The sequence below is a fragment of the Capra hircus genome, chromosome 8 (genome assembly GCF_001704415.2).
Source record: "Capra hircus breed San Clemente chromosome 8, ASM170441v1, whole genome shotgun sequence".
Taxonomy (NCBI): Eukaryota; Metazoa; Chordata; class Mammalia; order Artiodactyla; family Bovidae; genus Capra; species Capra hircus.
The window spans coordinates 11,438,032-11,461,288 of record NC_030815.1 but is presented as its reverse complement, the minus strand read 5'-3'; the positions used below and the strand labels follow the sequence as shown (position 1 = coordinate 11,461,288).

The following is a 23,257-nucleotide window of genomic DNA, read 5'->3' as shown; positions in this document are numbered from 1 at the left end:
GCCTAGAATCTTGTGTCAGAATTTAAAAAAAGGAAAAAATGTTTTCATGCCACAGCTTGTTCTTCATAAAATCCCTTTTTATACAGTGGCATTTAATCTTAGATACATTGTCAAGGGCATCTGAATTAGCACACAGGGCACTTGGTTGATCAAACTTATCTGCCTATTACACAGTTTTGGTTATTTAATGTTTACATGCAGAGTTTCATTAATGTAAGGTCCCTTTAGTTTCCAAATTTTAAAACATCCCGAAGAGTTCCTCTTATGTCCACACACAGGTAGTTCTTCCTTTATGAAGTGGACAGGTGCATAAGGAAAACTTTCTTTGTCCAAGAATTCGTCTGTTGCCCCCTAAGCTTTGGACAAATGTGTTTCCTTAAGGTAAGACACCAGCTTGTCTGTAGCTTCTTGTTTCTTAATACCCACAGTCCTTATTTCTTTCCTACTTCCATGAGATGTCCTAAGTCAGAGCACCCAAGTGTCCCTGTAGTACATAGCCTCTGGATTTGCCCAGAATCAAGTGACCCAGCAGCCCTTGATCTTCCACTTTAAGAAATATCTGAGAGCAAGATTTTTAACATCTAGATGGACTCTACTCCTCACCAACTAGTACACAATTCGTATACTTTAAGAAGGGGCCCTGGCAATTCTTTTTTAATATAATTAGAAAGATTGCTTTCCCTCCAGAAATTAAAAACCCACTCTCTAGTATAATCATGAATGGTTTATCTCTTTGAAAGACAAAAAGCACTTCTCTTTTTATGTCATTCATGTCCATGGCTCATTTTGAGCTTACTGAACAAACATGAGTGACTTTGTGCCAGTGAGCATTTGGTTTCTATCGTTTAGTCTCTCAGTCATGTTCGACTCTCTATGGCCCCATAGACTACAGCACGCCAGGCTTTGGTTTCTATTAGGCAGCAAAAATGGCAGAAAGCACCAGTGTGAGTGGGGTCCTGTCAGGCTGTGCAGGAGGTGCAGAGCAAAGTCAGTGTTTCCTGAACTGTCTGTGGCACCTGGAGTAGGCAGCCCGCAACCATGTCTGTGTTTGCCGTTTCACAGGCTTGTTAGCAAAGAAGGCTGTGGATGCGGGCCTGAGCGTGAAGCCTTACATCAAAACTAGCCTGTCTCCTGGCAGCGGCGTGGTCACCTACTACCTGCGGGAAAGCGGAGTCATGCCTTACCTGTCTCAGCTTGGGTGAGGGCGGAGTCTCTTACACCATTGCTTTTGTTGCGTGGTATTCCGCAGATACCTTGCACAGTCAGCTTGAAATGGATGTAAGCTTATCTGACGGTATCTAATTGCATACTCTTCCGTCAATGCAGACTTAAACCCTCACTTTCCAACAGACAGGGCCTTCCTGTACAGTTGCGCTGGTTGTTCATCAGACAAGGGTATCTGTGAAGAGAGCATGGGCTGATATCAAGCCCGTGCTCCACTTAGCACTGCCCTCCTAGGGAAGGGGCAGCTTTTCTCAGTTACATGAAGGTGTGCTGTGGGCTAATATTGGCTCTGCCACAGAGAGTCTGCCCTCTCTATGAAAATAATTATTTCACATGCCTAGAAATGTTATGAAATGTTATGACTGAAGTCAATTATTTGTTTCCAAATACAGTTTCTCCTAGTAACCCACTATTACTACTTTAATTGACATAGATCTTTATCATGTACCTCATAAAAGTTGGAAGTCCCTGGGAATATATAATAAGAGTAGTGAATAAAGATATCAGATATCTGATTTCAACTTTTAAAAATTACAGATCATTTAGGTAGTCTCCTCATAATTTACTTATAAATTTAAAAAGTAAATTAATTTAAAAGTAAATTATATGGAATAGAATAGAGAGACCAGAAATAAACTCATTCACCTATAGTTAATTAATCTTCGACAAAGGAGGTAAGAATATGCAATGGAAACAAGACACTCTCTTCAATAAGTGGTTTGGGAAAGCCGGACAGCCTCATTTAAATGAATGAAATTAGGATACTCTTCACACTATATACAAAAATAAACTAAAAATGGCTTAAAGACTTAAATGTAAGACATGACACCATAAAACTACCAGAAGGGAATATAGGCCAAAGATTCTTTGACAATATCCCAAGGCAAAACAAAAGCAAAAATAAATAGGACCTAATCGGAATCAAAAAAACTCTGCACATCAAAGTAAACCATCAGCAGAATTAAAAGATAAGCTATAGAATGGGAGGAAAATATTTGCAAACAATGCAACCGACAAGGGGTGAATTTCCAAAATATACAGATAGCTCATACAGCTCAACATCAGACAGACAACCCCAACAAAAAATGAGCAGAAGACCTGAATAGACATTTTTTCAAAAAAGACTTACAGATACCAACAGGCACATAAAAAGATCCTCAGTATCACTAATAATTGGAGGAATGCAAATCAAAACTACAATGAGGTATCACCTTACGCAAGTCAGAAAGGCCATCATCAAAAAGGCTTACAGATAATAAATGCTGTGGAGGGTATAGAGAAAAGGGAACCTTCTTACATTGTAGGTGAGGATGTAAATTGGTGTCACCAATATGGAAAACAGTATGGAGGTTCCTTAAAAACTAAAAATAGTAGAACTACTATATTGCCAGCAGTTCCACTCCTGGGCATATACCTGGAAAAGACAAAAACTAATTCAAAAAGATAAATGCAACCACGTGTTCACAGCAGCACTATTTGTAATAGCTGGGACATGGAAGCAACCTAAGTGTCCATCAACAGATGAATGGATAAAAAGATACATACATAACAGAATACTACTCAATAAAATAGAATGAAGTATTGCCATTCACAACAATGTGGATGGACCTAGAGAATATGGAGAATCCCAGGGATGGCGGAGCCTGTTGGGCTGTCGTCTATGGGGTCGCACAGAGTCGGACACGACTGAAGCGACTTAGCAGCAGCAGCAGCAGAGAATATGGTGCTAAATGAAGTGAGTCAACAGAGAAAAACGAATATTATATATTAGCAGTAGTATGTGGACTCTTTAAAAAAAAATGATGTAAATGAGTCTTTTTACAAAATAGAAACAGACTCACAGATACAGAAACAAACTTGTTACCAAAGGGGAAATCAGGGATTTGGAAGGGGGAGGGATTAGGAATATGGGATTAAAGGATTCACACTACTAGGTATAAAATAGGTCAAATAGAATATAAATATAAAATCAACTGTACTTCAGTCTTTTTTCTTTAAGTGAATTATAAAAAGGAGCCTTAATCGAATGATTTGGCATGGATGAATAGCAGATCAAAATGTTCCCGAGAATGAAAGCCTCACAGGAACAGCCCTGTGTTACCCTTCTTTAAATCAGTGGTCTCCAGGAACCAGCAGGTGGGCCCCCTGAGAGTCATTCTGCATCCCGTGCTTCTCTCCCGCACCAGGTTTGACGTGGTGGGCTATGGCTGCATGACCTGCATCGGCAACAGCGGGCCCTTACCGGAAGCTGTGGTCGAGGCCATCGTACAGGTAATGAGCAGGGCAGCCTGTGGGTCTTTCTTTTTCGCATGATATGTGATGAAATGCTGGTAATTTTAAAGAACGTTCAGGGAAGCATGGGATGTGGTTAAGAGAATGGTCTTTGGAGAGTTGAGTTAAACTTATTAACTATATATCTTTGAGCAAGTTCATGAACCTCTTTGTGCCTCAGTTTTCACAACTGTAAACGGGAAGTGATGATAGTACGTGTTTCAGAAAGCTGCGAGCTTTCTGGTGATAGTGGACGCTAAGGACTTAGTGCGGTACCTGGCCGGCACATGCCCCACACATGCGAAGGCGCCAGAATGATTTCTTCCTATTGTCTGCAGGCTGGTTCCAAGTCAGACAACTGAACATAAACTCATTGGCTTGATTTTTGTCCCATAAATTCTATAGCGTGGAAAAATACTATTTCATCTGCTTGCACTGATTATGGTATCCCTGTCAGCCAGTGTGGCTTCCTCCGACTGTCAACCTGTCATCTTCCCCACCTGTTCTCGGGCCCCCGGCTGCAGAATAACTGGGATGCTGCCTTCTGACCCACCTGGTATTTGCTCCTGAGCAGAACCATCCAGGGCGTCTCTCTGCTGCTCTTGACCCAGCATGGCTCCCCCAGGCTCACCCTGTGGTCTCCTCCCCCGGGGAGAGGCCCAAGTGCAGGGGAAGCCTAAAGGGCTCCTTGACTTAGAGGAAGGCTAAAACAGATAGGTCGGAAGCCCAGGCCGTCTGTTGTCTCTGCAACCTGTTTCCCCCTTGCCGCACACAGGGAGACCTCGTAGCTGTTGGAGTACTGTCTGGGAACAGGAACTTTGAAGGGCGAGTCCACCCCAATACCCGAGCCAACTATTTAGCCTCTCCGCCCTTAGTAATAGCCTATGCAATTGCTGGGACCATCAGGATCGACTTTGAGAAAGAGCCATTAGGTAAGATCTGATTTGCGGGGTTACAATTTTTTTCCCCCAATGAATTTGAAAACATTACTGGAAAATAGTTATTGCTTTCCTTAATAAATAATGAAGCCTAGAACCTCCAAAGATCAGAGGAGGAAGAAGGGTCTTTGCTTCCTTTCCCAGCACACAGCTAAGACATAACTGAACTAGCTAAACAAGAATTTACGAAAGGGGAAGGGACAAAAAGGGAAAGAAACACTTAGAGTAACGGAGGTCTTGCCATTTTGGCCTCTGCTTCAGTCCCTCCCTTTCCAGTTCCTGCTTCAGTCTCATGATAGCCTGGTTAATATCTGTGCTGTAGGAACACGTCCACGGTGTGCAGCTTCTCAAAGCTTGGGGGACATGATGCTTGTTTTCCTTTCCCCTGGCCTCCTTGTGTGCCCTCCTCAGTCCATGCTATGCAGATTAGATAATATGAAAACAGTGCCCTGGAATTTACTTTAAGGAAATCTTAGCTTTAGACGTGCAGCTGATCTTCATTACATATGTATTCCATATTTTTAAATTTGACTACTCATAGAAGTGGATTTTCACCCCCAGAATCAGCACTTATCACCCTCCCATGGTCACTCACAGACATGCACAAGGCGGTGAAATCCCTGAGTCACTCACTGTGCCTGCTCTCAGCTGAGGTCAAGCACGGTGACACTCTGTATTTTTATTTCAAGTCTCTACTGCAAATGGTTCTATTTGTGCTCTGGGTAGCATGATGTTTTTCACACATTTGTGCTTTTTTTTGGTGGTTTTACTGTTTAAAATGACCAGAGAGTAGGGCTAAAGGGCTGTGGAGTATTCCTGAGCTCAGGAAGGCTATGACAGGCCTCATGTGAGACAGGCTCCCGAGTTCAGTGTGAATGTATCAACGGTATGTAAGCAAAAACATGTGAAACCGCGTTACGTATTGACCAGTTGACAGCAGTGTTGTGGATAACCCTTGGGAGCCTAACCTGTGTGTTTCTTCCGGGCGGTGGCTGAGTGTTTTCTCAGTGTGCACAGAGAATTTTCTGAACGTAACTGCCCTGAACAATGAGACGGGGCTGACTGCCTGTGACCATGAAAATTGGATATGAGATGAAGTTCATCTCACTAATAAACATTTTCTCCCCAGGTGTCAATGCCAAGGGACAGCAAGTATTTCTGAAAGATATCTGGCCGACCAGAGATGAGATCCAGGCGGTGGAGCGTCAGTACGTGATCCCCGGGATGTTTAAGGAGGTCTACCAGAAAATAGAGGTGAGGTCCCTGCCCCAGTGTCAAGGGGAAGTCGCTCCCCTGCGTCTTCTCTGCCAACCTTGAGGCTAGTGCCAGTGTCAACTAGACAAGGTAGCATTTCTTCAGATAACTGGGAAAGTGGGACAATCATTTTGCTCCTACAACTCAGGCTCTTCCAGACCCAACTCTCCCCAGATGTTCCCAGATTTGGACACATGAGCAGCAGGCTCAGGAGGCATGGGACTCGGCATGGATGTGGCTCCTGGCTAGCTCTTGCATGGCTCCCCTCTTCTTCTGACAGCCCGGGGAGAGCATGAGCTGTGGTTGAGGAGCCCGATGTCACTATAGTGTGTCACTGAGGGGCCACATGGCTGAACGCACCTCTCAGATTTATTTGCCTGCTTCAAAGAGTAATACAAATAAAAGCCACTCAGTTGGAAGCACCAAACTATCAAGCTGCTGAAATTAAAAAAAAAAAAAAAACTTGCTGTGCATTTTACAAACAGAGGGGAAATGTATGGGGCTCCATATCACTTTCCAAGACTCGAATGTTACCCTGTTCCCTGGTTTCTGTGTTAAGCTGACCCCAGGGCTTCTGGCTGGGGCTGGTGGCTTGAAATATGAGGGCAGACTGGGGAGCAGAGTCAAATGGGAGTCACACTCACACACTGAATCCCACAAGCTGCTCGTTGGGAAATGGTTGAAGGGAGTTTGGTGGCTACTGGGTTAAATGCATTTCTCTAGAGGCTGAGTTAATGACATGTGGAGCAAATTCAAGCCAATTTGAACACATAGTGGCTGTCACTTACTATCTAATGTTCTTGTGACCAGAAGTCTACCTCCCCAAATCTTCAGAGCATCAATAATTTCTCCTCAGGTTCAACCTGGATTGTTATTTCATAAATTATATGTGTTAGTTACCTGTTGCTCTGCAACACGTTCCTCCTAAAGTTAGTGAATTAAAACAGCAAACATTTTTTATCTGTTTCTATGGGTCAGAAATGGAGGTGCCACTTAACAAGCTGTGTCTGCCTTCACAAGGCTTCATTCCCGGTGTCATCTGAGGCTGTGGCCTCACGTGATGATTCGACTGGGGAGGAGCCAGTTCTTAGACCGCTCGTGTGGTCATTGGCAGGATACAGGACCTCACGTGCTGTGGGTGAAGGCTACAGCTTCTCACTGACTGTCAGCGAGAGGGCCCCCTCAGGACCTTACTGGTGGGTCTCTTCACAGCATGGTGGCTGGCTTCCAGCAGAGCCAGCAAGAGCAAGTAAAAGGGTGAAGAGACAGAAGGCAGTCTCTGTAACCTCATCCTGGAAATGAGTCACTAGGCTCAGCCCTCACTCAGCAGCAGGGGTTCATTTACAGGTAGGATTCCCAGGAGGCAGGTCCGTGGGGTCATTTTAGAGATGGCCTGTTACAGGGCATGTGTATTTTTAAATTACTTAGCATCGTGTTATCTTTGTATAGACATGTTGTGTGACCATTTAGACTAAGAATGGGTCTTACTGTACTCTTAGCTTGAATATTATGTTCACATGTTAAGTTTTCATCAGGATGAACTATGCTTAGTCCTGCCTCTCCTTTTTTTCTCTCTCCCCAAGACTGTGAATGAGAGCTGGAATGCCTTAGCAGCCCCGTCAGATAAGCTATATTGCTGGAATCCCAAATCTACATACATTAAATCACCACCATTCTTTGAAGACCTGGTAGGACTTGTTTTGTTTTTTCTTAACAAAATGAGTTCTTCAAAAAGTTTCTTGGCTTGTAAAATCTACTTGATTAACCAGTACCCTCACTTTGACTACCTACTTCATTGAAACCTTTACAAACCTGAGCAGATAACACTGAGGAGAGCCTGAGGAAGCTGGGTTATTTGGCTGGAGTGGGCCTGTGGTTTGTCTGTCCAGGGCTTCCACATGGCTGTGCAGAGACCCCTGGAGATCAAGTATCACGGGGATAGAGACTCAGTAACGTCTGAGGGGGACTGTCCAGGAGAACAGCCTCTAGGACCTGCCGTACTTAAGCCTTATACCCATACAAACAAGGGAAATCTTCTCTGAAACTGATGATCAGGAGTCTGTGCTCTCCCGGTAGGAGGAGGGGATGAGAGGATGTGAGTAGAAGGCAGGACTCCTGCCGTACCCAGCGTTTGGGACCTTCTCTGGATGTGGAGAAAGACTGCCATTTGCCGCAGCATCCCTTTTGTTTTTGAGGGGATAGTGCCAATACTTCACCTCCTTCAAGGGTGAGATATGGATGTTTTGCATAAATTCACGTTGCCTTACTAAACACCCCTGATAAACCCAATAAAACCAGAATTCTCTGTGTGTTGATGTAGAGCTGTCATCAGGGTCAGATCCATGGACCACTACTGTTGAGGCTCCCCTGGTGATGCGTTGGAGAAAAGCCGGGCAAACACTGACTTACTGTGTTCTCTGCTAGACTTTGGATCTTCAGCCCCCTAAGTCTATCGTGGATGCCTATGTGCTGTTAAACTTGGGAGATTCAGTAACAACAGACCACATCTCTCCAGCTGGAAACATCGCAAGAAACAGCCCTGCTGCTCGCTACTTAACTAACAGAGGGTAATAATGATGGGAGAGGGGAGGCCCGAAGACAAAAGGGACAGCATGAGGTCATTAGTCCTCTGTTCATGAGGTCTGTTTGGAGTCAGACTCCAGTTTTTCACTGAACCCTGGAGCCTGAAAACCAATCACTCTTTCTGTTTGTAGCTTTGAAGCTACTAGAGAATCCACCAGCACATGAACCCCAGCACGTAGAGACCTTCTTTATGAGCAAGTCTACTTATTAGACTCGGCTGTCATCCCTGCCACCAGCTTGGCTGATGGTTTATGTACAAGGCTCCAGTCTTCCCCTGTGTGGCCTGGTTATACTTGAAGCACTTGGCAGGGGGTTAACCAGAAATGCTTTGACATTTCCTAGTTGACAGACATGTGCTGTGTTTTATTTACTACTTATTTTGGCTGTGCTGGGTCTTTGTTGCAGCCCGTGGATTCTCTGGTTGTGGCGTGTGGGCTCTGGAGTGCACAGGCTCAGTAGTTGCGGCGTATGGGCTTGGTTGCAGTACATAGGATCTTAGTTCCCTGGCTGGGGATTGAACCCAGGACCCAGCATTGGAAGCACAGAGTCTTATCCACTGGACCACCAAGGAAGTCCCAAGAGACATATTCTTTACAGAACAGCTTTGAGGATTTGCAGTTTACACCTCCATTCAGCAATCCTTCAGTCATATACCTATTTTAACAGGTATTACACTAATATTGACTTCCCTGGTGGCTCAGACGGTTAAGCGTCTGTCTACAATGCAGGAGACTGGGTTCGATCCCTGGGTTGGGAAGATCCCCTGGAGAAGGAAATGGCAATCCACTCCAGTACGATTGCCTGGAAAATCCCGTCGACAGAGGAGCCTGGTAGGCTACAGTCCATGGGGTCGCAGAGTCGGACACAACTGAGCAACTTCACTTTCACTTTCACACTAATATTATATACTGCTATTTAACAAACCCTGAGTCAAGAAGATCCCCTGGAGAAGGACATGGCAACCCACTCCAGTATTCTTGCCTGGAGGGTCCCCATGGACAGAGGAGCCTGGCGGGCTACAGTCCATGGGGTCGCAAAGAGTCGGATACTAAACCACCACCACAGTGCACCGATACCAGCCAGTGTCCATCCCAGACCTGACTTGCCTTGAGGTTCTTCTGGGGAGATGAACATTCCTGGCCCCATCCCCACGTGCTGAGTCACCTTCATCAGGGACAGGGCCCAGAGCCAGTATGAGAAACAGCACTGAAGCTTTTTTTCCTTTTTTCCCTGTGGGAGAGGCAGCTCCCTTGCCCCTCCTCCCACTTGCTGGGCAGGTAACCCATTCTCCTCACAGCTTTCCCCTTCTCTCTTGCTCATTCAGTCTCTGCCTTGTCCTAGTACATCCCATGGGGCAGTCTGTTCATTCAGACCGAGAATATCTCCTATTCCCCAGGATGTGCGTGTTGTGAGTTTAAGAAGACAGCCCAGATCTAGCGGAGGTGAACGCACAGTGGTCATGTTGAGACTTTTCTTTAATGTGGGGCAACTACTTTTTAAAATGTATGGCAACTGCCCATGCACAGATAGTGGGTTGGCCAAAAAGTTCACTCAGGGTTGTCTACTGTTAAGATGGCATGGAAAAAGCCAAACAAACTTTTTGACCAACCTAATACATACGAGATTTTAACATTTATTTGTTTATTTGGCTGGGCCGGGTCTTAGTTGCAGCATGTGGGATCTAGTTCCCCGACCAGGGATGGAACCCGGGCCCACTGCACTGGAAGTGTGGTGTCTTAGCCCCTGGACCACCTAAGGGAAGTCCTCATATTATGAGCTTTTAAAGGGATGGTTCTGTCTTGAGTGGGAGATGGAAGTCCATCAGCAAATAGCAAAGGGCAGATGTTCAAGGTGGGTCTGGGAGTCCTGCTCGTCCCCTCACCCACACTGCTCGGGACACACTGCCCACCATCTGGTTCCTTGCATGTTCAAATAAGGCCAAGTACCCCTCTGCCTGAGAGCCTTCGGGTGAGCTGACTGTCTTCTCTCGGATGCCTTTCCCCAAGATACCCTCTTAACGAACTCCCACGCCAAGTTCAAGTCTTCCTCCATAAGGTCACGCCCACCATGCTCTTGCCCTGGCATACCTTTTCTTAGGTATTAACCACAATCTTGTAACACTTGTGTAGGATGCTCTTTTAAAAAAACTTCTCTGTCTCTACCTTCTAGGATGTAAGCCCTGCGAAAGCAGGGATTTGCTGTATCCCAGGCACCTGACAGCGCCTGGCATGTAGTTGGTGCTCAGTGAAAAGCTGTTGAATGAATGAATGGGAAAGGCTTCTAAGGACAGAGAAGCTAGAGAAACAGAGTTGAGGCTGGAAGAAGGAACTAGGAAGAGAGAAGTAACCAACACCTCTTTTGATTGGTGGTTATTGATACTCTTTAGAGAATAGAATGAAAGGAAATACACCTTTCCCGAAAAATACATACCCACATTTTGGACATAATTTCAGGGGTTCATAGACACACTTACCTACTCCTGAAGGCCATGCTTAGATTCTCAGTCTTCAGAATTGCACTCACGAATGAATCATCAACACACATGGTTCCTAGCATTTTAAGAAACATCCCAGTGAACTGGTCACTGTTCATTGTTAAGATGTTGTTCCTGACGTCTCAAAACGTCCTTTCATTCGGACCCACAGACCAGACTTTTCTTTGATTTTAGGACTAGCAGTTCTTGTTCTGCTCCTTCGTCCCTGCCCGGCTTTGATCTTACAGTAATACTAAGTCACGTTGCCAGTTACGTGTTTTTTAATTGCATTGAGTTCCTGGACAAATTTGAACCTTCTTCTGTTTAATTTATAGAATGTATTTTATGTGTCCCCCCACTCTTGGCTCTACCAAACTGACCTACCCAAGTAGTCCCTTTGCTTCTTTTTTTTTTCCCACCCATTTTTAACATTTTATTTTTAATGAAGCTTTATAGGCTACCTTACTGAATAAATAAAATGCTCTTTCTAAAGTTCCTCCCAATTGCTCTACCCAGATTTATAAGACTGTAGGTTGATGCTGGGAGGCTATAGATTCACCATCGCACCTGCCACCTCTCATTGTGCCCTCAGTCGAAGCTATGGAAACAGTTTTTCCACCTTGGAGAACAATACTTAGTAGACTTACAGAAATACCTAGGTTTGTGATTTTTTTCCCCCTTTCATGGTGTATGCCAGGTTTAATCTCTCAGTTCCCTAAACCAGCTTCTCTCCTGCCTTCGTTACCAGCCTGACTCCTCGAGAATTCAACTCCTATGGCTCCCGCCGAGGGAATGATGCCATCATGGCGCGTGGGACATTTGCCAACATCCGCTTATTAAACAAATTCTTGAACAAGCAGGCACCACAGACTATCCATCTGCCTTCTGGTGAAGTTGTGAGTATGATGTCTTCTGCTTCCTCTAGAAGCCAGCATTTCTCAGGCTCTGGGTGGTTCAGTGCTTGCACTGTCTCTTTCCCTTCGGTCTTATTTTTATTTTCCACACCTCCTCCTGCCTCTTGCTTTACATAGTCCCTCTTGCCAAGTGTTCCATATATGTAGAGTTCATCCCTAAAGAAGAGTCCCTTTAAACTGGGAGGCCTTTTCCTGCTTAGAGACTTCTGCTTTGTGCTTTAACTAAATCTAGTTTCTTAGGAGTTGAGCTTAAAAAGCCTCCGATTGAGGTTTCCTCGGTTCAGAATACTTGAAGGGGAAATTCCAGGTTAAGGTAGAGGATATTTACTAAGAAGTGCTGTTTTATGACTCCAGTAAAATTTAATTAATCATACCGTTAGGGAAGGAAGAATGTAGAGGACTGTGCAGGCCTGCTTGGGTCCTAATGGGAACCACGTGGAGGTGGTTTATTAGAGCTGGAATTGTCTGTTCACAGAGGGCAGGCATGCGGAGAGGTGGGAAAGCCTGCCCTTGAAGTCAGACAAGCCTGGGTTCAAGTCCTAGCTCCACCTCAGACCAGCTGTGGAGCCTTCTTCAGCAATCTGCCTACCTCTCTGAGCCTCACTTTTCGTACTTGCAAAGTAAAATAATATCTACTTTTTAAGGTTCTGAGGCTTAACCCTGGGTGGCATACGTGCTTCAGGCACTCAGTCAACTCTGCAACCCCATGGACTATAGCCCGCCAGGCTCCTCTGTCCATGGGATATCCCAGGCAAGAATACTGGAGTGGGTTACCATTTCCTACTCCAGGGCACCTTCCCAACCCAGGGCTCAAACCCACATCTCTTGTGTCTCCTGCATTGGCAGGTGGGTTCTTTACCAGTGCACCACCTGGGAAGCCCATCCAGCACAACGTGAGTGCCAGGACATATTTGTTCAGTGACTAGCAGGGCCAATAGACTACTAAGGGAAAGGGTCCAAATGAATGGTAAAATCCCCAAGAGACGAAGCAGGGGCTCGCAGTTAGTAGCCTTTGAGGGCCTCCGGGATGCCAGCTGTCATGGTGGGGCCCCTCACTGACAGCCCTACCGTGCGCAGAACTCCTAGTCAGATGGTTAGTGCCTCAGCTTAAATAAGGAGACAGCATCAGAGATAAAGAGACATTGGAGTCAGGCCTTGAACTTGAAAGACAGACCTAGACAAGAAACAGAAGAATAAAGAGAAAAACAGGTAATGCACAGAGTAGAAGAAAACTAAGAAAAACAGTTATTTCATCAGAGTGATGAGATTATTTTCTGTTGGTGTAATCAGAAGACAAGAAGGAGCTCTTAAAAAAAAAAAGTCCCTAAAAAATTTCACAGGAAAAGTTGACTAGTTGAGAAAATCTTCCAGAAGGTAGAAAGACAAAGGGGAAAATAGGAAACCTAAGAAAAATCAAAGCCTGAACCGAGGAGAACCAGCAACTGACTGAATAAAGATGATGCTAAAAAGAACAGATAAGATCGGACAGGAAATTGTTAAGAGTTAACACAAGCAATTCTTCAAGTGCAAAATCTCAGATTCCAGATTGAAAGGTCCACTGAGCCCACCCAGCCACATGGTTAATGCTCACTCCAAGTCACATCTCCGTGAAGTTAAGAACAGCAGAGGCAGGAGAAGACCTAGAAACTTCGGAGAGGGGGAAAGAGGCTTACGTGCACTCTTCTGGGGGTCAGACGCCCCCAAGGCAACCCAGGAGACTCAGGCTGAGGAAAGTTGTCGGCACTCTAAAATCTGTATCCCTCATACGCCCAGCCGAGTGAGGGTAAAGCAACAGCACATTCAGATATTCAGAAGCCTTAAAAATAATGTGCCAGCCCCAGCCTCAGAAAGCTGTTTGGTAATTGTGTTCCACCAAAACGAGAGAATAAACCAAATATAGGGGAAGATGTAGGACCCAGGAAAAGGAAGTGCAGGGAGTCGCCAGGATGCTGGGGAAGGAAGACTCCTCTGTCACGTGAACACACCTCAGAGAGTCAGCGGTCCACAGGAATGAGGGCATCAGGAGTGACACCCCGTGAGAAAGATTTTCAAAGTAAATTGCCTGATAGCTGTGAATGTCTTCAGAAAAGACTTGTATCGATACTTTAGGTAGTATATTCGTTAGTTAATGGGTAGGGACACAGAAACAGGTGAACGCACGCACACACACACACACATACAAATTTATTATTTCCAGTGGGAAATAAATTTTTTTTAATTGCCAAGAAAAGGAAATCTGAGTCCATTATGTGGCTCAGCTGTAAATAAAATAGCATGTATGTAATCAAAACGTATGGCCAAAAATAAAAAAAGATATGACAGCGATATTAGAAGGCCCTGGAGAGGAGAGGTTGGGGAGGGGGAGGGCCCTACAAGAGTGGTAGTTGAAAGAACTAAATCCTCTAAGTAGGAATTTAATGGATAATAAAAAAGGAGAAATGAACTGACCAATTATGTACTTAGGGATCCAGAGGTGAGATATCAGAAGAAACCACTAACTTTTATGCTTTCTTTAGAAGAGAGGGCGAGTGCAGGGAGCCGATGCTTTATAAGCTGCTTGCTACAGGAGAAAAGGCAGGACCCAGAATTCGAACCTGCTGAGTCCGCACAGCTGGGTTCCACCACCCGCTCTGCCATGGAGTCCCTGTCTCTGCCGTGGAGACTGTCAGCTCTGTGGTAGTTTTGAAAGCACTTTAAAGCACACACTCCCACATTCTTAATATCCAAACTAGCAATAGATACCTCTGAAAATATCGGGTAGGTTGTTTCTTTTCTAGTCTTTGAAAGCATCCAGGCTTTTTGGTTAGAGCAGACTTTTACTCTGTTTTTTTTTTTTTCCAACTGTTTCCATATTTGTGAGTTCTGTTCAACTGAAGACAGACAGATCCTACCTATATTTAGGCTGTGCCGTGTGACATTAACCACAGTCTCCATCCTTTCACCACAATAGTAATTTGTGAAAGCCTACTTGAGAGTTTGATTATATACCTTTCTAGAGCTCCTTTCAAATCAAACACTCCCTCTTTGGACAGATCTTATTTTCTGACTTAAGTAGCGACAAAAAAAAAAAGTTTCATTATTCGCCATCAATGATATCACCTGTCTTTGTGAAGCCTCAGCTCAGCAGAATGTTCCGAGTTCCTATGAGAAACAAATGAATCTATTTGTTAAAGCTGTTTCTCATATATACTGAGATTCCTTAACCCTTTCTTGTCCTTTATTGATTGGTGCTTCATCAGGGTTACTACTATTGTTTCCTTGATCTCCATGTAGAAGGGTGTCGGGGTCCAGCCCCGGTTGGATCCAGGGTATCCGAAGCGGGGACAGCGTGGCGAGAGAGATATATAGATTTAGAGAGAGATAAGGAAAGAGTTTGCAGTTAAGAGAATAGAGGGGAGAAAGAGGCTGTATTCCTTGGTTTACATAGAAAGCCAATAAAGCCCTGAGACAAGGGACTTGAACCGTCTACGTAGGGCCGCAGGCACCTGCATGAATAGTGGAGGGTGCCCCGCCTTGGGCTCCCTCTCGCGTGGGCCTTAGAAGCCTGGGCAAATAAGTAGACACTGCTAGCCTCTATGCCCCATATGGGAATCAGCCAGAAAATAGAGTAAGAAAGAAAAGAAGACACGGAGGAACCAGTCTTTCCAGGAACTGGCCCGAGAAACTGGTCTGTCCTTTATTGTCCAGAAAAGCTTTTTATACTTTTGGTTGTACATAGAGATCAATGGATAATAAAAAGTTATGCAGCGTCAGCATCCCTGACTCTTATCGAGACCAGGCTTTCTCTCTGCATACCTAGCTGTATACACAAGTCTTAGGTGATTTACTTCATCTTCTGGCCAGGAGGCCTATTAGCATTTTACGGCCCTTTTCTGATAAGGGTCTGTCAACCAGAAAACTTATTTGCCTTAAAAGTGTTGTTCTTACTAAAGTCTGGTGCCACTCTCAGAAAGCGCTAATTAAGGTTACATTCTTATATAGCAAGGACACAACAATTTATAACAAGGAAGGAGGAGTACAGTGATTTATAACAAAGAGAAAGTTCACTAACTCAAAAGTCTAGTGTTGCTAACATCAAAACTACTATATTCCTTTTTCTATATCCCAATTACATTGATTAATATCCTCCAGGTGCCTAAAAGATAAAGAATATGGAGGCCTGGCAGCAGTCATTGACTCAACAATGAAACCCATCACCAATATAATTCTTAGCTCTTTAGAAAAGGCTCTATATCTTTAAGACATTTTAAGCTGCGTGCCTCTCGCGTTGAGGGGCTGTAAACAATCACAAGTTGTAAAAGTCTCTAACTGTCAGGCAAGTTAGAGAGCCATCAGAGGGGTTTGAGCTGAGACACTCCTTTTATATGCAGGAGACTGTTAACTGGAGCTCTAAGTTAATTCTTTCCAGAGAAAGGTGGTCGGGGATAGCCCCCTGTTACGTCAGAAGAGTGGAAAGCACAGTACAATAAAGCAGGCAGACTCTGGTTTGAGGGGCAGATGCTCAGGAAAATCCAGGGGCACCCATGAGGCCTGAGGTCAGCCTTTGCTTTTTGCCAGGCCCCCTTCCTCATGACCTTTGCCACGGGCGGGATTCCCCATGCTGGCTCAGCAGAAGGGTAATGAATAAAAGTCTGCATTTTTGTAATTTCCAAATACATGACCTTTTTTTGTGTTAGGCCACCCTTCACAACTGACCATCACCATCATCTCTGGTACAGAATCAAAACCCACATTTAGGTGGGATTCTCTGCTTTTGCTTTAAAATATTTTAATCAATGGAAAAGTTTAAAAAAAAAAAACTGCTCTAATTTCCTTTTTCCCCCGATGCCCTTGGATTTGAATGTTTTTCTAAAATTAGGGCAATAAGGCATTTCACTTAAGAGTATAAAATTCATATTGATAGAGGTAAGTACTAATAGACAGCATTAACTGGAAATTTGTAGACCAGGCAACTGATTGGTTGAGCTTGCCATTGACTTTACACTGGCTTGGCTGACTACAGACACTCCTGCATGTCCCCCCAGGACTCACTGGCCTCTGTCTGCACGCTGTGCCTTCACTCTGTGCCTTCACTCTGTCGGTAAAACCTTCCTCCTCTCCTCCTCAGCTTGATGTGTTCGACGCGGCTGAGCGGTACCAGCAGGCGGGCCTCCCCCTCATCGTCCTGGCCGGCAAAGAGTACGGCTCGGGCAGCTCCCGAGACTGGGCCGCCAAGGGCCCTTTCCTCCTGGTGAGTAGGACGCAGAGACAGCCCTGCAGGCAGCTGCCTGCCTGAACCAGAAGGGAAGCTGGGGGGAAGGCTTTACTTTCCAAGAAGATGCTGTGGGAGAGCAAAGCAAGCTCGGGGAAGCGTGGACTGTTTTCTCGCCTCCTGCTTGGTAGATCGGGGCTTCTCTCCCGGAGTGAAATGAGTCACTAGGTTCCCCGCCATCACATGTTGCTACGCTGGGAGCCATGGATCTTTGGGCGTGTCTGTACGACAGTTGAGGGGAGGATCTTGAAGTCTATGAAATTACATCCAGAAGTGTGGAATGTGTGTCTTTTTTTTTTTTTAATGGGGAAAGTTTCATGGTTTTCATAATGTTCTCAGGTTAGCACCGGAAGCTTATTTAAGGCCCTTGTCCCAGGTCAATGTGAGGAATAAGCTGGTGCTACTGTCTTGACTGTTAGGTTCACAGAAGGGAAGCTATCAGGAGCCTAAAAGTGAAAGTCTCTCAATTGTGTCCAACCCTTTGCAACCCCATGATCTATACAGTCCATGGAATTCTCCAGGCCAGAATGCTGGAGTGGGTAGCCGTTCCCTTCTCCAGGGGATCTTCCCAACCCAGGGATCGAACCCAGGTCTCCCACACTGCAGGTGGATTCTTTACCAGCTGAGCCACAAGGGAAGCCCAGGAGCCTGAGCTCTGAATAAACTCAGGGAATGCACTTTTTACAGCTGCTTTTTACTGCCAGTGAATGGTCTGTGCACAGGCTCAGTAGAAAAGGAAGCCCTCTCTGTGTGTAGACAGACAGCTCTTCAGAACCTTCAGCCAGTTTCAGGGCTTGACCTGTAAGCTGTCCCTGTGGGTGGGGCACCCACAGGGAGTTTTTACCTCTGGCCCCTTTGCTGGCCCTGAAAGCAGGGCCATTCCTCGTGCCTGGCTTCCCTCCTCAGGGTGGGGTAGAGTAGCTTAGCTGATATCAGTTTAAATAATGATGGCTTGAGCAAATCCATGCACTTGGCAGATGCTAACTCAGTTGATATCCACAAGTGCCGTAAAGAATACATGGCTGTCTGGCAGACAGCCCTCCAGATGCCCAGGTCTTACCAACACCAGCCCCCTTTTCTTTAAGTCCATCAGTTTGCAGTGGAGGGGGCGGTGTAGAGAAAAGATATGTTATTAGTTGGTAATTTGTCAAAGGCCTGCCTTTTCTAGAAACTGCTGAAAAGAACCTAAGAAATCACAAAAGGAAGGCTTTTAGGAAGGGAGCCAGGCACTGCCAACAGCAGTGAGAGCAGGAGCAGTCGGGGGCTGGCGGGAGACAGTAAGGTCTGGATAGGCGAGTCCTGGCACGGGGCTCTCGAGTCTGGTGGGGCTGCACCAGCCACAGGGCCAGGGAAATAGCCTGGCTATGGCGAGAGAGGCATCAGTGATCTCATAGAGGGAGGCTCTTACACATCTGAAGCCTTGTGGGGTGCGGCTGACTGCCGGCAGGACACACTTCTACGCCTGGGAGGAGGGGGCGGCTCCTCCCATTTATTAGAGCAGGGATTGACATCAGGTTGGCTGTCAGTTACAGGGAGACCAGGGCTGGGGCATGTCCCTCATAGCCCCTCAAGTAACAGCCATCAGAGGGTAAATGTTTCCCTTTAATGGACTAACAGGTGGGGCCGTCTTGGCTTAAGGGGCAGAGGGCAAGCATGCAGGTGAGTAGGGCGGAGGCGAAGCCTGACCAGGAGAGAAGAGGGTATACAAAGAGCAAGGGAACAGCCATCTTTTAGGGTCCTGACTCCACAAGTGTCAGCTTCTCTACAGAACTGCCCTGAGTTCTGTCTGCCCAGACAGCCGTGCACACACTTCCTTCTGTAGCTGGCCAGCCTCAGCCACGTTGTCTGCAGGCAGAGAGGGCCGGGCAGCGTGACCTGCAGCCCCACACAGCCCTCCTCACAAAGCTTGGGGCGTGAATAACCTGTGTTTACAACCATTGCCACTTCCCCCCAAATAAATACACAGTACATACGTACATAAATCTATACAAAATACCTACTGTCCTAAAGAATCAGCTCCTTTAAATCTGTGTTTTTAAACTTGGAAACACTTTGTGATTTAAAAAATACCTATGCCCAGATTTCATTCCCAGACGTTCTGGTTTGGTTGGTAAGATGAAAGGCCTGGACGTCTGGATTTTAAAAGCCTCCCCTGGTGACTGTAATATCAGCAGAGTCATAGAACACCTCTGTCTAGCCATGGTTCTCCAGACTTAAAAGAATCCCATCTTCTCCCACCCATGCTTCTGCAAGAGACTCTGATACGGTAGATCAGGGGTAGTAAGTACCCAAGAATCTACATTTTTAACAAGCTTCCTGAGTGACCCTGATTAAGGGGATCTGAAAGGATGTTGAGAGCTTTTACGGGTGTCTTAATATTATATTACAGTTAACTAATATTTGAGATTTGGGTGTTCTAGTTAATCAGGTATCCTGGTTTACTGATCATTGCTGTATATTGTCAGTTATAGGTTACCAATAAAATGTACTTTATAGGAAGCTTTATATCAAGATTATATTCAGTGCAATTTGATCCTTGAAACAGGAGGTATAAAAGCAGCACACAGCAGGTAACCAGTTCCTTTCTCTGAAGTATGTTCTGAAAGTTGGGTTTTGATTAAATCTTCTGTGTCTGCTAATACAGCCTACAATAATACCAAAATTCAAGGGGGAAATGAATTTTCTTTGTGTTTATTTGTAGTGTGGTTTCCAGACACAATGAGAGTTTGTATCACAAACTAAGTGTGCGGTTAGACTTTGTGGGTTCAAATATCTTGACAGACCACCGACTCCCAGGGTGCAGGGCACAGTACCAGTGTCTCCATCCAGGGTTGGTGGGGGTGGAAGCAGAGAGTTCATTTCATTGCCTACATGCTGCTTATCCAGTGGAGGCAGTCGGTCAGCTACGGTGCTCTTCATAATGGCAACATTTTATGTAAAGGATTAATTGGTATTTAAGAATTTAGGCAGAAGAGTTGTGACCTAAGAACCCTTCTGTAAGGCGTCTGTGTATCTAAAGAAAAACTGTCTGAACTACTTACTCTCTTGGTTTCTCAGGGAATCAGAGCTGTCCTAGCGGAGAGTTACGAGCGCATTCACCGAAGTAACTTGGTCGGGATGGGGGTGATCCCTCTCGAGTACCTCCCTGGGGAGAGTGCAGACACCCTGGGACTCACCGGGCGTGAACGATACACTATCAGCATTCCAGAAACCCTGAAACCACGAATGAAAGTCCAGATCAAGGTAAGTCAGTGCCTTTCCATGCCAGGTCCAGCTAAAAGGGACCCTTGTTCGTCATCAGTCTTTTTTTTGTTTGTTTTAATTTGGTCATGCTACAGGTCATGCAGGATCTTAGTTCCCCACCCAGGGATCGAACTCGTGTCTCCTGCATTGGGAGAATAGTGATGAAAAGTTCAGGGACAGGGCATTTAAAACACCTTTTTATTATAAAAATGTGAACAGACACACTCACCCCATCCCTGCACCTCACCCCAGGCCCTGGCTTTGATGAGCACTGAGGTGAAAATGGCAGATTAGCCCTGGGTAAGGCAAGGATGAAGTGTGGCCCCGTGGTCCCAGGGTGATCTAGCCGCCCAGGCAGACTGAGCTGCTGAGCCGTATCCCAGGCTGAGCCTCTGGGCCAGCGCCTAGGGGACAGCCTTAACAAAGCGCCTGCTGGCTGCCAACACTTCCTTCCTCCCGCCGTCCCTGGTGAAAGCTTCGAAAATATTCCAAACATCGCTAGTAATTGCTGCCCCGAGAGGCTGTTTCTAATTCTCCGGTGTCTCTCACTTCCATCACAGATGCTCTGCAGGGCTTTACCTTGTAGATCAGTACCTGGGGCATCTTGTTAAGTAAAACGCAGCTTACTGCTCAGCGGGTCTGGGCTGGGGCTGGCCGGCACCTGCTCCGGGTGCTGGGTGCTGCCGGGGCATGGACTGAACTTGGAGGGGCAGTCTGAGGGCTGGCTCGTCTCCTCCCTCAGCAATTCTTCTCTGCTTCTCCATCCTCCCAGCTGGATACCGGGAAGACCTTCCAGGCTGTCATGAGGTTTGACACCGACGTGGAGCTCACTTATTTCCATAACGGGGGCATCCTCAACTACATGATCCGCAAGATGACCAAGTAGGCCCTGGTCTCCTTGGAGAGGGGCGTCCCAGCTGCCCGGCGGCAGGAGGGAACACAGCATCCGCAGCCCGCAGGCCCTGGGTTGGCAACCTCTCCGCCGCTGGCCTCCTCCCCCGACCCTCCCCTCCATGCAGGGGTGCTGCCTGCCCAGGGCGCCCTGAGGTTCCAGCGTGGATCCTCTGCACACAGAATCAGCGGTTCCCACATGCTCTATTTTTGTTAATCTTTTTATCTTGTTCTAGAATTTGGGAGCTTAGAATGGTGGGACTGTCGCTTGTGCCAAGAAGGGAGAGTTGAGCCCTTTAAGGTCACTGATCACTGAATGTTGATTTTTCACTCTTAGCCTCTAATGTTCAGGTGAACACACGTCCGTCTCCTGCCCAGTTTCTGGCTCCTCTCTGTTACCCTCTGCCCAGTGAAACCTTCCCCCTGAGAGTCCTTCGCCTCTGTGCGCGCTACCAGTGTTAACTGACAAGGCAGAGGGGCGTGTGTTCGCACGTGGTGACTAGTCCCTCCACCCCGCCCCTTCCTCCCGTGAGCAGCTCAAACATGGAAAGTTTTTGCTTGTGTACCTTTTGACAGATCCACCCTGAAGAAATACGGAGATTTCTTTCAGTAGTTTCATAAAGCTTCCCTAGAAGACTTTTCATATATCAAGAGGAGAATTTTGGAGGTGGTTTTGGAGAGAGATGCAGAACATTTCTAATTTGAATAAGATTAAATCTATTTTCAAGGAAAAATTTTGACTTTGGTATTGAATTCTGCTGTGTGCGTGGCCCTCATTTGGTGATATTTAGAGCAGAGCAAATTTCAGACTGCAGGTTCCTGAAGTCTGAGTGATCTTTGAGTTTTGTTCTCCAAAAATATATTTATTTGGCTGTGCCAGGTCTTAGTTTTAACATGAGAACAATTAGTTGAGGCAGGGGGGATCTCCCCCGACCAGGAATTAAACCCAGGCACCCTGCACTCGGGGCAGAATCTTTAGCCACTGGACCACCAGGTAAGTCCCTCGAGTTCTTTTTTGTAACCACATCAGTAATATGCAGGTTAAATGGCCGTGTTGAACCTCATTTACAAGCACACAGGACAGTAGCAATAGCCTGGGGGCAGTGACAATGTAGCTTGGTGAACAGATCATAATTTTTTTCTTCTTCAGCTGGGTCATCTGCTCATTTTCATCACTGAAGTCATTTCAGGGCACATGTCGTAGTCTGCTCCAGCCGCATAATGAAATGTCATAGACTGAGTGGCTCAAACATCAGAAATTTATTTTCTCACAGTTCTGCAGGATAGACGTCCAAGACTGAGGTTCCAGCGAATTCATTTTCTGGTGCGAGCTCTCATCCTGGCTTGCAGCCAGCCACCTCTCCCCGTGTCCTCGAGTGGCCTTCCCTCAGTGCATGTGCGCAGACAAAGGGTGAGAGGACAAGCTCCCTGGGGTCTCCTTACAAGGGCCCAGCTCTCGTGACCTTTATTTAAGCTTACCCTAGAGGGCCCATCTCCACAGAGTCACAGTGGGGGGTTGGACTTCATATAGGAATTTGGGGTGGAGGGGGGGCACGTTCAGGCCGTAACAGGGCACCTTATACCTTACCAATTAATCTCCCTCTAATGAATGTTAAGGCTCAGCTTTCAGCACTCAGGGCCTGTGGGCTGGTCAGCAGAACTCGGGCTGTGTGCTCACTCAGTGATGTCTGACTCAGCAGCTCCGTGGTCTGCAGCCCACCAGGGTCCTCCGTCCTGGGGTTCTCCAGGCAAGAATACCAGAGTGGGTTGCCATTTCCTCCTCCAGGGGATCTTCCCGACCCAGGGATCGAACCCACATCTCTTGTTTCTCCTGCACTGGCAGGCGGAATCTTTATCACTAGCGCCAGAACACCCAGGATCGAATCCTGACCCCAGCTCTCCCCCAAATAATGGACAAGGCAGGCTCCTGAGCATCCTTGCCTCTGAGGTCCTGGGATCTAGCTTCTGTTCATGAGTAAAAATCACAAACGTACAATAAAACCCTGTGACCCACATATTAAAATCAGTCCTAGCATAAAAACACTAAGGGCTGAAAAAACACATCCACCCCTCAGGCCTCCATTGCTGAGCCTGGGAACAGCCTGGCTTCCCATCCTCAGTGCTCATGGGGAGACATTCTTGTGGCTATGACTTCTGGAATGGGGTCACTTCACCTCTGAATTCCTCTCCTCTCCCTTGCAAATACCCTCTATCG

The 23,257-nt window shown here is 46.2% G+C and overlaps 1 protein-coding gene and 1 non-coding gene across 2 annotated transcripts in view; one reads left to right on the top strand and one right to left on the bottom strand.

The window, feature by feature from the left end:
- The window catches only part of ACO1 (aconitase 1), a 67,773-nt gene extending 45,997 nt beyond the window's left edge, over nucleotides 1-21,776 (top strand). The window contains exons 12-21 of the mRNA XM_018051882.1: nucleotides 1,063-1,198; nucleotides 3,411-3,495; nucleotides 4,271-4,427; nucleotides 5,563-5,687; nucleotides 7,271-7,375; nucleotides 8,112-8,254; nucleotides 11,492-11,639; nucleotides 16,765-16,887; nucleotides 19,966-20,151; nucleotides 20,924-21,776. Of these exons, the coding sequence (XP_017907371.1) occupies nucleotides 1,063-1,198; nucleotides 3,411-3,495; nucleotides 4,271-4,427; nucleotides 5,563-5,687; nucleotides 7,271-7,375; nucleotides 8,112-8,254; nucleotides 11,492-11,639; nucleotides 16,765-16,887; nucleotides 19,966-20,151; nucleotides 20,924-21,037 (1,322 nt within the window). The 3' untranslated portion in view covers nucleotides 21,038-21,776. The remainder of the gene's footprint in view (nucleotides 1-1,062; nucleotides 1,199-3,410; nucleotides 3,496-4,270; nucleotides 4,428-5,562; nucleotides 5,688-7,270; nucleotides 7,376-8,111; nucleotides 8,255-11,491; nucleotides 11,640-16,764; nucleotides 16,888-19,965; nucleotides 20,152-20,923) is intronic.
- On the bottom strand, nucleotides 8,770-8,841 carry TRNAG-UCC. Its single transcript has one exon. It is a non-coding gene; the product is annotated as a tRNA-Gly (tRNA).